Source organism: Triticum aestivum, chromosome 7D (genome assembly GCF_018294505.1).
Source record: "Triticum aestivum cultivar Chinese Spring chromosome 7D, IWGSC CS RefSeq v2.1, whole genome shotgun sequence".
Classification (NCBI taxonomy): Eukaryota; Viridiplantae; Streptophyta; class Magnoliopsida; order Poales; family Poaceae; genus Triticum; species Triticum aestivum.
In genome coordinates this window covers 65,465,130-65,479,627 of record NC_057814.1, presented here as the reverse complement: position 1 = coordinate 65,479,627, position 14,498 = coordinate 65,465,130, and the positions used below count along the sequence as shown (strand labels likewise).

The 14,498-nt window shown below is 45.1% G+C and overlaps 1 protein-coding gene across 1 annotated transcript; it reads right to left on the bottom strand.

Annotated features, from left to right (window-relative positions):
- Window positions 1-1,323: 1,323 nt before the first annotated feature.
- Window positions 1,324-7,782, bottom strand: LOC123165428 (probable sugar phosphate/phosphate translocator At1g06470). The gene is made up of 12 exons (XM_044583066.1): window positions 7,062-7,782; window positions 6,767-6,936; window positions 6,584-6,669; window positions 6,430-6,479; window positions 5,852-5,919; window positions 5,038-5,138; window positions 4,883-4,895; window positions 4,140-4,324; window positions 3,967-4,053; window positions 3,313-3,407; window positions 2,591-2,754; window positions 1,324-1,811 (listed from the first exon to the last, which is right to left on the bottom strand). Exons 1-11 carry the CDS (start codon window positions 7,379-7,381, stop codon window positions 2,625-2,627), a joined length of 1,305 nt encoding a protein of 434 aa, XP_044439001.1. The 5' UTR covers window positions 7,382-7,782; the 3' UTR covers window positions 1,324-1,811; window positions 2,591-2,624.
- Window positions 7,783-14,498: the final 6,716 nt, after the last annotated feature.

Genomic DNA, 14,498 nt, shown 5'->3' with positions numbered 1-14,498 from the left:
TGCATTATTTTCTTGGGACTGAAGTAAAGAGGCACAAAGATGGACTTCATCTCTCAAAAGAAAAGTATGCAGTTGACTTGGTAAGAAAAGCTGGCCTGCAAGGTTGTAAACCTACACCTACTCCACTATCCAGCTCAGAAAAATTATCTCTCACACAAGGAACCCTCTTGACTCAAGAAGACAACACAAAATACAGGAGCTTGGTAGGAACTCTTCAATATCTCACTCTTACCAGGCCTGATATTTCTTTTGCTGTCAACAAAGCATGCCAGTTCCTTCATGCACCTACAACTATTCATCTAGCTGCTGCCAAACGGATAGTTCGATATGTCAAAAACACATTAAGCACGGGTCTAAATTTCAGCAAATCATCTTCTACACTTGTCGGTGCTTTCTTTGATTCTGATTGGGCAGACTGTCTTGATGATAGACGCTCCACTGGTGGTTTTGCTATTTTCTTTGGACCCAACTTGATATCATGGTGTGCTCGCAAACAAGCTACAGTCTCCAGGTCCAGTACAAAGGCAGAATATAAGGCTTTGGCAAATGCCACAGCTGAAATTATATGGGTTTAGTCCATGCTAAAGAAACTTGGTATAAAGAGTAAACAAGCTCCATGTCTGTGGTGTGATAACCTTGGTGCTATCTATCTTTCAGCTAATCCAGTGTTTCATGCCAGGACCAAACACATTGAGATAGACTTCCATTTTGTCAGAGAAAGAGTTGCTCACAAGCAACTTGACATTCGTTTTGTGCATTCCAGTGACCAAATTGCAGATGGGTACACAAAGGCATTGCCTGTCAAGAGCTTTGAGAACTTCAAGTATAATCTCAATTTAATGCAGTTGTGATTAAGAGAGGGTGTTAAACACGTCAACATGTCACGCTACATGACAGGCGCATCTAATAGGAGATAGTTAGGTTGTTAGAGTATCATGTTTATCTCATGTAACCTCTTGTCTCTATCTCCTTTCTTGATCTCCAAGCTTGTAATCTTAACCACATGTATGCGCTGTTATGGGAAGTGCAGCCCATCTATTTAGCACGAACCCATCGGCCTGAGCAAGGCAAGACGTTCCGCTAGTTCGCACAATCTCATCTCTCTAAACACACCATCAAAATTTCATTCAATGAATGGTCAAGCGATCTGGTAGGTTTACAAGTTTTGGTGTGGTTTTGAGCATACAATTTTGACAGTAACGGTCTATCTTTACGGTAGAAACCGAATGACTGGAACAGTTCCGCTTTAACTTCCATCAACAGGACAACAAGAGCTATGGAATACTAGTGTTAAAGCACAAACTGCAGAGTTGCAAGATACAGTAGAGAAGAACAATCCTTTTTCACTCACAGTTTTACAGATTACAAATAATCAGAGGCTGTCCCTAAGCTTTCAAGGGAGCAGCACATGTGGGGTATGTGTGGTCACTCTTACACCTTGATCTACACAGCGGATGAATATGCCTAGGCACCAAAAATGTGGAGGTTTTATAATGAATATGTGCATGTTTGCGCCCACACGAAGAGAAAGGAAAAACAAGCTAATATCAGTCGGTTTTAAGTAACTTCCATTATGAACAAGCAGGCCGATTTGTACCACCTGCCGATCCTCTCAAAATGTTCCAGTGAAGTTAGCTCATAGTATGATATACTGCAATCCAGGTGGCCATTCAGTCAATCAAGCATTCAACCTCAATGTGAGATGGATTAAGCTCACACAGATTGCTTGTGTGTTTGTATGTCTCTGTAGAAAACCTCCATGAGTATTATTTCAGCAGGCAGCCATCAATGGTCTAAAGGCATCAACAATCCTGCCAAAATCAGATTGATTAAGTCGTCAGTGCATTTGTTACGGGAACGGCACAAAAATGCTAAGTGCAAGAACAAGAGCTGAATAATCTTAACAAACATTATTGCGATATGTCAGGAATGATACTGAAGTCACATTAAAAGCCCTGCAGCAATTCTTGACACAGAAATGACTGTCAGATTCTTCTGCAAGTCCGAGTATTTGATCAAAACTTTTCTTCGTAAACTTCGTCATACAACACAGAAGCGGGTCTATTTTTCATGCTCTGACATTCACCTTCTTCTTGCTCTTGACACTCATCATTTAGTTACTAGCACAGACTACATCATAATATGGGCATTTTAGGACCTGTTCGGATCCTCTTTGCTCCACAACTGCGGCTCCTGGAGCAGAAGGAACGACAGCACAATTTCAGGGAGTGGCTCAAACCGAGCTCCTCGTTTCCTCTACAGCGCGGAGCGGAGTTTTGAGATTTGAGAGGTTCCGAACAGGGTCTTAAATACCAAAAAAAAGCCCCCCTTCCCCTCTTCCACCTTTCAGTTTCATCCTTTCAAGACTTGCAAAAGTAGGAGGTTGAACAGTTTATGCATTGATGACTAGTACAAAAAACAATCTATGGAATAGTCATTATGTTTACGTAATTACTGTTACTTGGACACTGATGAGACAAAATGGACTAGTCACTTTAGTGGCTTATAAACACGGATGACATCTGTGTGCCTAAGTCTGCTCAATAATGCAAGTAGTTCTTGTTTTATAAGATATGCAAGGGAACCTTACCAAGTGGCAGTTAAAATGTTGCCACATTCCAAAATTATGTATCTTCATCCAGAAACCCATCCTCATCTTCCAGGTCATCTAGAATAATATATTTGGCATCCCCACTAAATGAAGGTGAATCGACTCCATCCTCATTTATCTGACCCTTCTTGAATTTCTCATACCTGTCATCAGCCATAAATATATGAAACCAAGAAAAGATGAACAATGTAGTATGCCACATGTCCTTGGTCCATCCACCACAATATCAAGAAAGTAATCATTTTGAAGATGAATGTGAATTTGAACCTCAACTATTGGCATGGGCTAAACAATGAAAAATGTTTTCGTAAATATCTATATCCATGCATGTGTGCACAGAAGTATTTATGTTGTGTCAAAGACTGACAATTTGTGGACCACAGTATGATTCGTTAAATAAACTGTCAGGCAGCACTGTAGAAGATGATGGTCTAGGCAGAACAAAAATGTGGGACCAATACTATTCAACAAGTCAAAACAAATGAACTTTGGGTCCGAATTACTTCAGTATTCATGTCTCCGAGCTAAGCTGTCCTAAACAAACATCATAAGAGCCATCTAACAATACTTATTTACTTCTGAGATAAATAGGTATTGTAACATTGACCAAATGGCAATGGTTCAGCTTGCCTCAGCTCAGTTGCGTTCCCAAGAAGAATATGTAAGCTGTAACGAAGTCTTTAATATCAAGAGTCACTTACTTGTACCAGTTGAATAAGCTAACACCAACCATAGTAGTGGTAAGACCAACCCCTTTCAACCAAGTAAATTCATCATGAAAATAAAATACTGCAACCTGAAAGAACAAGGTAAAATTTTCTTCATAAGGGACATCAATTACTACAAGATTTTGGTTCTGGATCATATGGAATCTAAGAACAATATTCTCTTTTGGGCTATGAATGATATCAAGTGCAGTATTCATCTTCATGCTAGAACCAACACTCTAGCAGAGAAGCATACACAAGAAATGTTGTTGGACTTTTGTATATGACTACTGATAGCTCGCCTCTATTAGTGTATGCCAAAAATGAATTAGCTACTGACGGGAATTTCTTCCTTTGATACTTCTTAATCTTAACTTCTGAACAAACAACAGATCAGTTCCATTTTGTGGTTCAGAATTTAGTTCTTCCTGTTCATGAGTTATCAATTGCCTAACCACTTACCTCATCCTGATTTTATTTTAAACGAGGTGGCATTCATGTTAATAACAGTGTTCTGATAAATATCAGCTAATATAGAAAGATACTACTTTGGTAGGTGTTTGCGGATTTACATTCCGACGCAGATGACAGATGCAAGTAAATATAAAACAATTACTCTTTTAGGAAAGAATAGATTTCAAATATTACCAAGATGGTTACAGCTTCCTTTACTACCCCAGCTATCGTCACAGTTATAGCACTTGTTGCTGAAACAAGTATATACTCCGTTAACACCTGCAGTTGATATAATATATCATGACAGTCAATCATCTATGATATTTCTGACAAGTTCGTTTTGTAATCAAATAAACAATCATTACCATGAAAAAAGCCAAGCTTCCTCCGATTAGCATAAGTAAGAAACTGCGCATGACGTGCCATGGGTTATCGAAATACGTGTTCTTTCGAAAATCACTCCAAGGATCCAACAGAAGAGATAGTACCATGGTGGCTATGGCCATCACCGGAGTAACATGACTCATCAGGGTGATTGGATCTTTCAGGCCTGCCAAAGGAAGATGGGTTATTGAGCTCATGAACTCCTAGTAGCCAAATCAGGATTTCTAAGTTTACTAAATAATATTTGCCCCGTATTTATCCAAGCTCTGGCCTCTAGATGAAAATCTGGAGCTAGAGCTACTAGGGAAAACGGGATGGATCAAGCAGAACTATAACTAATACCTATGAAATAGGAGCCCTGTTCCTGATACTTCAGAACTTAAGATCAAAATCATAAAGCCCATACTTCAGATTCTATACCAAATTTAAGTTTCAATTATATCAAGTTTTTTAACTGCTGGACCATTTGATTATCTCCATGATCAGAAATGTGCAACGGCTCTAGAAAAGAGAGGATCGAGCTCTCATTCAACACCTTCAAGGCCCTCATTCAGGAGATAAAATAAAATTGCAAGAACCAAGCATATTAGTAGCTGGAGAAAAGGAGCTAAACCCAGAGCAAATGCCTTAATGATATGCATAAAAGATGCATTCAAACTATTGGGCATTAGAAGTACTGAAGGAAAAAAGAGAGGCATGGAAGTGCGCATGTGAAGCAACATACCATAACTATCTTTCTTGAAATATCAATATCCACATGCACATAAATAAAACAAACCGTTAGCCACAGGAAGTGTATAAGAAAAAAGGAAAACAGGAAAGATGGGAGGTTGGTGATAATTCTCAAGGCATTTGAATAACATTAGTCATTACACATACTTGCAATAGAATCTGAGTCATGGACCAGCGGAATCCTGACATAACAGCAGCAAGCGTCACAAATATGAAGCCCCAGAAGTCAAACGCAGTTTCCCTGGCAACTGATGAAAATAATATTGTTAAATCACAAAAGGCAAGTCCAAGATGCATTCTTGAAGCATTCAAAAAGGACTACAAATTGGAGGACAACAATTGAGGTAACTTAGACAGGAAAATCATTCAACTACAAAACTGGAATTAATATATACAACCACAGATGGTTGCTCGAAAAAATACAACCCCAGATCCTTTCTTCAGCAGCTTCAGCTCAGTAATGGATTAAAACTGCCTAGAAGAACAATACTTTCCACCTGGCGAGACAATCAAGTCGCTAAAACAACTGTGCTAAGCGCTCTGATATGTACCCCAAAACAACTTGGTTGTCCAAATGTTAAGATAATATAAAATGATAGCCAGTGGTGAGACTAATTTCCAGAACATCCCAGTTCTCCATTCAATTGCTAGTATTGGAAACATGTACTGGCTTATCAACTATTTTTACGAGTAGTGTGTTGTTTTTAATTTGTTGGGATATTACACAGTTAGGTGAATTTCGAATGACTTGAAAGTAGTGTACTTGGCCACTGAAAAATAATGGAAACCCTACTATACATGATGTGGCTATAAACCAAAGTGGAATAATTACAGAGATGGACAACCACAAAAATATAAATAATGCAATCTTAGTAATAAGCTGGCTGATACTGAAGAAACTATTTTCTCAGCAGCTACCATAATAAACCTCTATCCATTTAAACACGCTGAGGCTACATACCTGTCAACAGAACCCCAATGGAAATGACAACTATGATTCCTAGAAGCTTGATGCTGGGGCTCTCCAGCCTAGTAAACCAGGAAGCAACTTTTAGAGCCATATAAAATTGAACGCAGTTTGTATATGTTAGCCCTCTAGGCTATAGGTTGCAATTGCATAAGAAAAATAAATGGATGTTATAGAATTAAGTGGTGCGGGCATGATTATTCACCATCGAAATTAGTAATCCGTCTATTGTCTAGAGACACTGGCTTTTTTAATGATTTACATTTGATCAACACAGTTTTGGCCATGCGTGAACGAACTAGCAATACCTATGTACTGGCTTAACCCACCCAAAAAATAGATCAGTTGCAGCATTGGGTTCTTCAAATTATCATCTTCAAAAGTAGGAATAATAATATAGAGTAAAGTTATGTTGCCAGTTAATGAGAATTAGTAAAAATGCATGCCCTGCTCTGCTAATATGGATAAATCAACTCCACAACTAACTGTCAATGGAACGAGAATGAGCATCCCAGCTAAAACCGCAGCACTAGAAAGCCATGGCACAGCAGTTATCCAATTACAAGACTCACCGAAATGCGAAAGCAAATAGCAAAAGGAATATTGGCGATGCCGATTTACACTGCAAAAAGGTCAAAATTCAGAAATCAAGTTAGCTGAACTCGATTCAGGATGCAGTGAAATCGAAACTGTAAGTGGACTAAATCACTTTTGCGGCTGACAGACCATAGTGGCGAACGTGACCGTGATGAACACCAGAGACGCGTTGCTCAGGTTAATGTCGAGGGCGGTTCCCAGAGCAGTTGGGACGACTGCAGAGAGGCAAGGCCAGAAGCATGAGCAAACAGAGAGCCATGGAGCAACTGGAAGTAAACCGAGAGATGAATCGTGGAGCAGGAGGATGGTCACCTCTCATGAAGTAATCCTTCCAGCTCATCTCGACGGCGCTGTCGATCCCCTTGGCCTGGAAGAGCAGGATGATCTTGGAGAGCGCGGCCTGCAGCGCGAAGTGCACAGTGTTCATCAGCAGCGGCGCCGGGAACTTGCCCAGCTTGTCCCCCAGCAGCGTCTTATTGTATCTACCCAACAGGAACAAGGAGGCAACCAGATCAAAACCTCCATTGATTTATTTTTTCCCCACGGGAGGAGCTGGCGAGAGGGAGATCCGGAGGCGGAGCAGAGGAGGATGAGGCAGAGCACTCACAGGGTGAGGCAGGTGCTGAAGGTGTACCAGACGAGGATGTAGAACCCCGTCTTGAGCACCACCGCGGGCGCCAGGGCGGCGCGCTCCGCCCGCTCCAGCGACTCCAGCTTGGCGACGGACTCGCTGGGCCGGAGCCCCAGGCCGAGTCCTCCTCCGGCTCCCGCGCCGGCGGCGCCCACGGAGGCCCCCGGCGGGTTCTCGACGTCGAACGCCTTGCGGTCCGGATCCGCGGCGTGCATGCTCCGCTGCCGGAAGTAGCCGGATCGCGGGGACACCACCTCCGCCGCGGTCACCGCGGCCAGCACGTCCGCCTCCGGCATGCCTCCTCCTCAACCACGAACGCAGAGAGAGATCCCCTCCTCCTCCTCCTACAACAACAACAATAACAAGGAGGAGCCCGCCGGCATCGCGCGCGGGGCTGGGCGGACGGAGCGGGGCGCCGAATGCCAATGCCGCGGCGGGGCAGGGCCGCGGCGGGGATCTGGACGGGACGCCGGTGGCAGAGGCAGGGGAGTGGGCGGTGGTAGGGGATGGGAGGGGAGAGGGAGGTGGCTGCGGCTGGCCTGCTCACCTGACCTGACCTGACCCGCTGCCTGCCTGCCGGAGCGACGGTGGGATTTGGCGGGTGGCGCGACGCGGGTCGGGTCTGGTCCGGCCGGCCGCTGGAGCGCGCGCGCCCGGTTGGGTTTGTTGCCGCTGCCTGCCGAGACGTCGTAAAATGGAAGGGGTTTTTTCCCGTTATATCGAGTGGTCGGCGCGCGCGTTGCTCCGACATCGTTTTTCAACGGCGTTGCTTTTATTTATCTATCTACAACAAGGCGTACACCGGCAGCATCATCCTTCCACTCCTTCGCACACATGCCTCTCTCCTGTCGGCGTCAAACAATGTGGTCTTACTGATATTCCAACCCGATCGGCCGCCTCCGCAGCCGTCCGATCTGAAAGTCACAAATCTCCACGCATCCGATCCATACAAGAGGAACCCCGGACGCGCAACAGTTTTGTCATGTGTGTGCGACATCTGGCAGATCCGACGCGCTATCCTTGGCACTGACTCACCAATTTGGGCTCGACAAACCCCGTACGCGCAACAATTTTGTCATGTGTGGACTCACCAATTTGCCGGCCCGAATAGATCCCCTATATTCGATCGTCTCAGATTTTGTTTTACGGGATCTTGCAAACCACGACCAATTTTCACCATATCTATGAGAATTGGCTTGTTTTGCCGGAGCCCTTTCCCTTGGCACGAAGGACATTTCCGCCCGATTTCGTTCCCGCCCCACTTCCCGCGGTTGCGGCCGCCGCACCTCCCTATCGTTGCTTGCTTCCCTCGACTGCTCCGTGCCGTCCGTTAGCACCGCCGCCCCGTGCCGCATCCATTCCACCAAGTTCGAGGGCGGCGGGTGCCCATTTGGCTCTGCGGGGTCGCAGCCGCCGCCGGCGCCATAGATTCGCCCCGAAGCTCGGTGCGCGGCCTTGTAGGCGGCGGATCCAGTTGGCTCCGGCCCCGGCGAGCCTCGAAATCAATGGGGGTCACCCGCTCGCGCTGGTTGAAGGGCTTTCGGTCGGTTTAGCTTCGGCTGGAGGGGGGAAGAAAGGGTCGGCCGGCGGGGGAGAAGAAAGTGGCGACCGGCTTTGCTTCAGGGAAGGTGTGTCCAACGCCCTCGTATATTTTGATTCAATTTGGATGGATAGTTGAGGTTCGGGTGAAATTCATGGGCGTGCTTTTTTAGATGGATTGGAGTTTGTTCTCGTCGTCTTCGTCGGATGATTCGGTTTGGGCTTGGCAAACACAAAACCTGACGCCAGAGCCCCGCAGTTGAGCACCAACTTGAGCGCTACCATGAGGCTATGGGAACGAGTTCTGCTGCCTCCTTCCAATGGGGGAGCAGAGGAAAAGCAGTCGCAAAGGAATAGAGGGTCGTGGCTAGCGCTTAGCGCAGGGCGGCCATGGCACTCTCAAGGCATGCAACAAAACATAATGAAAATAATTAAATTGTTAAGAGGAACAAATAAGCTGTAATGGCAATTGCAGGCACCAGGTTAGTTGGGTGGAGCGATCTCGTGTGATCTAGGGACAAAATATCCTTCAACGCGTGACGGATCCACCATACACAATTGACAATATACATGGTATGCTTATAATCTTATATGCAAATGTTCTAGAAATATATTGATTGGTGCATGAAGTATAATTAATTAGCTGTGGCATGATGGTTTGCTCATGCATGCCCAAAGACATGTGTGTACTACATCCTTCATGGTAGTTGTGCTTCATAGCAAATGCGCCATTCATGTTCACCAAGATTGTTTGGTCAACTATGGCAACTAGCTCCCATCCAAAACACATGACCCGTATGTTTTATCTTTAAAGTGATATAATAACTAGCTTCTGGTTGCAATGGAATGATCCACATTCCTTTGCACATAACCGTGTGGTTCTTTACATGTGTTTGTAGTTCGATCTGGTTTTCACTACAAGGCCCAATGTTGACTGATATATGCTCATGTAGATTTGTGATACATTCCGTTGCAAAGTTTAAATCAAGGCGACAAATGACTCTTCTTCTTGCGACATACAAGTCCCGTTGTTAGCCAACATCCATGTGCAAGCAGAGATTCATTCTTAAAAGGTGTTGTTTTATGTGTTGATATATCGCCCGCTGGCATGGTGGTAGATAGGACTTGAATATACTATGTGGATGACCTCCCATATTTTTCTCCTTTTTGAACTGATTCATTTGTCATCATTAATAATTTATATGGTTAAGTCGACGCAAAGATCAGAGATGTATCCTTTTTTACGAAAACAGAGGGAGGGGCAAGGGGGAGAGGGAGATAGAAGGTGTGTTATAAGATGGATTGAGTCTTATTGGGTCTGTGTGTGGTTTATGGGCCTCGTATGTCAAATACATGTCATGTCACCAGAATATGAAGGTTAAGCGTATTTTAGAGTACATATAAACTGTGCTAGAGGGTGAGGTGCACTTTGTCACGTCGTCCTTCAGTCATGAGTAAAGCCTCTTTTCCTTAAGATGGTCTATTGTGGTCACTTGTTTTATAGTGTGTGTTTATTCACCCTTTGCAGGCTTCGTTCTTATCCAGTGAAGGCAGTATCTGGTGTGTGAGGTGGAGTGAGTTGTTATGTGTGGTTTGATGCCAACGTTTGGCATTGGCAATATAAAAAATTGCCAAAATTTTGCAGCTTCTTGTGAGATTGGCAAGAGACATGGTAAGCAACCATGCACTAATCAATATTTGGCATTTGCCAAATGTTGGCAATGCCAATTTTTGGCATCAAATCAATTACACTCGTAATGTTTTTACCTGCAGTATAGAAATCAACATACAGGTGCCACCTGGGGGTAGACCCAAACATAACGCCCATCAGCGATTCACTCCATTACAGGTTGGTCCACCTACGACCCTCAAAGCAACGACACAATTGGAGCTGATTACAAGAAAGCACAGTGTAGTGTTTATATCTTTGTATATAAATAATTTTTGGGGGCCAAAATGACACTAGAAAAGTTCAACGACAATTTCCTAAAATAAATTCAATGGCAGTTCTCTCTTAGAAAAAAGCCACTAAACCATTGACTCACTACTATATCTAAATAACTGTTTTTCATGTAAGTTCAGTGGACTTTGTTGATTTCATATTGTGGTAAAAAAATTAAATGTTCCCAAGAAAGTGGAAAATAGAGGTCTTTGTCCTACTTTCCGCGATCATGATTCATAATTCCTGCAAAAAAGAAGTCACAATAGCAGCAGTGCAGGCACGTTGGTAGGGGTTCATCGTGGTTCGTGGGGCATTGGTGCGAATTTCAGTTTGGGAAGTCGAACGCTATAGCATCGACCTAAGAGCATCTCCAACAGGCGCCCAAAAAGAGCTCCGCGCACTAAAAATTCGTTTTTTTGGGCGCCCAACAGCTCCAGCAGAAGCTGTAGCGCTAAAAAGTTTTGGGCGCGCGCTGAAAAACGCTATCGTCCGCAGCATATTTTGGGCTCCGGATTGCGCGCGCTTCACAATTTGCACTGTCTGTTTTTTGGGCGCGCGTCTTTGGATGTCTGCTAAAGCAATATTGGTTCCGGCGCACTAAAAGTGCTAAAGTGGCGCGCTATAACTTTTATTGGGCGCGAGATTTTTATGCGGCCGTTGGAGATGCTCTAAGAAAGAAAGACCCATGAGGGGACGACAAAGCAAAAACATTCTCATATGCATGGTTCCAAATTTGGCGGTGCACTGCAGGCCGAAGCCGGAGAGTAAAAGAACTGAGGAACCACGTAGTCCTACGTAGGTGCGCGAATCAGTCCGAGATCCATCCACCCACATGAGGCAAAAAAGCAGATCTCATTCTCATCCCATGCCAAAGCGTGGCGATCACTAACCCTGATCCGGATTCCGGGTCCCGGGATCCACGATCGCTTGCCTGACCCGACCCGGCCGGCCGCAACAACCATTCTTTTGTGTCGAAGCAAAGGTCTCAGTCAGTCGAGTCCAAGCACTTGGTAGTACGAGTACTTAATTAGCGGCGTCCCAAGTAAGCAGGTTTGTCTGTCAGGTGCCCGTGGACTGTCCGAAGGCGACGCCGGCGTTTGGTGGACCTAACTCACGCGCGTAGTGTTAAGAAAATTGCCGGATTGGTTATTGTACCATGCCATGCACGACGCCCTGCCCACCGGCGGCGAGATCCGGCAGCCATGATTAAGCTTCTTTTTTAGCCATGATTAAAGAAGCTGCACTGGAGTTTTCTGGTGGGAAGGTAAAAGGGTGCCGGTTCAAATTCATTATCAGGTTGGGTTCATCCATTTTTGGCCCCGAACCTGGCAGACAGAGTGGAGTGTGATAAGCACGCAAGCACGTGCTCCTGACGTGGACACACGCGTCTACGTACGTCTCTGCTGCTTATCCGTACCCGTCAGCTAGCTCCACGCGCCTTCACGCCACCGGCCGCCCCCCCCCCCCCCCCCCCCACGACGGCGTCGCCGGCGTGATCAAGGATGTCGTCCGTCGTGTACCGGCCTCCGGCCCTCGCGGTCTGACTGGGCAAGAATATCTACAGCCAGAACCCTCAATCCGTGCCAAACGCCCAGGCGACCTCTGCCTAACCAGACCGGACGCAAATCCGGTCCAAACATCTAGACTGACCGGCACTCTTTGTACCTGGCCCATATTTGCGACAGATATAGAGACGCCCGGACGCACCCCTCCTTTCCCGACCAACCCTCTCTTCTTTTCTTTTCTCCCTTGTCCGCACGGCTGTCACCGGACTTCCGCCACCATCTTTGCATCGCCGTCATCCCAAACCCAAAGCTTGGCCACCTGAGGCCCCTACCCACACTGTCGCCGACCGTGCCGCAGCCGGTCAAGGTCGCCGCCCTGGTACGTCCAACTCCCCCCTTATATACACCTCGTGCTCTAGGTGTTCCACGTAATGTCCGAGTCGGTTTTTATTCTTTTGGCCTCTACTTGCGGGTCACTGATGTATTCGTCGTGGAATGATGGCTATGGGAACCCCGACCTTGACGAATTCATATTCAACGAGTTCATTGCCTCGTCAGATTGTAACGACGTAGATGCCGAAATGATGATGATGAGCATACAAGAGGAGATGGAGCACGTGTTGAACTTCAAGGGCTCCATGAAGGGTCGGAAAGTTATTTCCCGGGATAGGATTTTCGATGCACGGCTTCTGTACACGGCCTGCTTCGCTGTGGACCCAACATACCATGAAGGTTTTTTTTCGACATGGCTTCCAAATGAGCAGAAACTTGTTCTTGTGTGTAGTGACTGCCGTTGGAAGCGGAGACGCTTTGACAACTCATGACATGTTGTGTGATCTTGCACAACATGATTATCGAGGATGAGGATGAAGGGCAGCCCACACGCATGATTTTGACAAACCTGGTATTTAGGTCCGCCTCCCGGAACAAGAGGCAGAGCACATTGCCAACTTTATAGAGATGCATGCATAAATGCGAGATCAACATGTACATTTGCAACTTCTGAATGATTTTGTTGAGCATATGTGGGTCCATGCTGAAAATTAGTGAACTTTGCTTCAATTTAACAATTATGCATTAGGAACAATATTTACGTTTGAACTATGTTTGACTTCATGTATTCTTGAGTACGAACACTTTGTATTTATGTGCACTGAACTATGTTTGGCCAAATGATCAATGCTGCATGTGTTTGCATGTATTTGATATTTTCAAAGTAGGGATTGTGATTGCAAAATGCATTATTTGAGGGCCGTCAGGTCACTGTCGGCAGGTGCATTCGCAGACGTATAGAGCTCCGGATTAGGAAATTCCTGTTGTAGATGCTCTAATTCCAGCGTTACGCCATCTCCAACGCTGACCCTAAAACTAATATATTGTTTCTCTGTGAACTGGTTAGGATCAGTCTACGAACATTGATGCAAGAGCCGGCCATCCAACCCTATTTCTTGAATGTTCGTCTCAGTTTTTTCTAAGATCGCAACACTCAAAATAATTATAGAAAATAGCACAATTCATCTATAAATAAAATGCAAATACCAATAATACAACAATAGTAAATATTACATACGAGATAACCAGATGTTCATCAAGTTTTTCAAATTTAGCGATACTAGAGCCAGAGCGGGCACATGTCGTCCCACGCATAATGCCCCTTGAGCTTCATTGAACAATGCATGTACATGAATGGTATGCGCTCGGTCATGTAGTACTTCACGACAACGCGTGCTGGCTATACAACATGTAGAGCAACATTGAGTGAATAAATGAATTAATCAACATGTAGAGAAACATGAAGTAAAACTTATGATCTCCCTAGTTGCCAAGCACAATGGCCACATTGTTTCCACTCGGTAAATCGCAGCAAAAAAGTTCATGATGGAGTTGCAGATGGTGTGCCATCGATGTGATATCGACTTCTCACATTGCGTCCATGGATGACGTGCATATGTCGTAGGGCGTGAAGTTCTTTTTCTCATGAAAGGAAGCATGCATGCGCTGCCAAAAGAGCGAGCGAGCTCCTTGCATTTCTACCTGCAAAGCACGCAGATACAATCAATCATGCATAACACAACAATTCATCCTCCATTACTGAGTACCCGTAATTGAATTACTCTAGAAAACATCGAGAAGTTCTACACAACAGCTCAGTGCATTTTACCGAACACGTGTCGACGTCGGGCATGGTGTCTGCCATGGACGACTTCAGTAGGGGAAAGGAGGGTACCTGGCTGCGGAGGGATCCTAGGTGGATGGCGGCGCAGTCCAAGGCGAGCAGGTGTGTTGGTGGGGGCTGCAGACGTCCTACGATGCCTGGGCAATAACCGGAGAGATACAACGGCGACGGATGATACGTCTCCGTCGTATCTATAATTTTTGATTGTTTCATGCCAATATTATACAATTTTTACATACTTTTGGCAACTT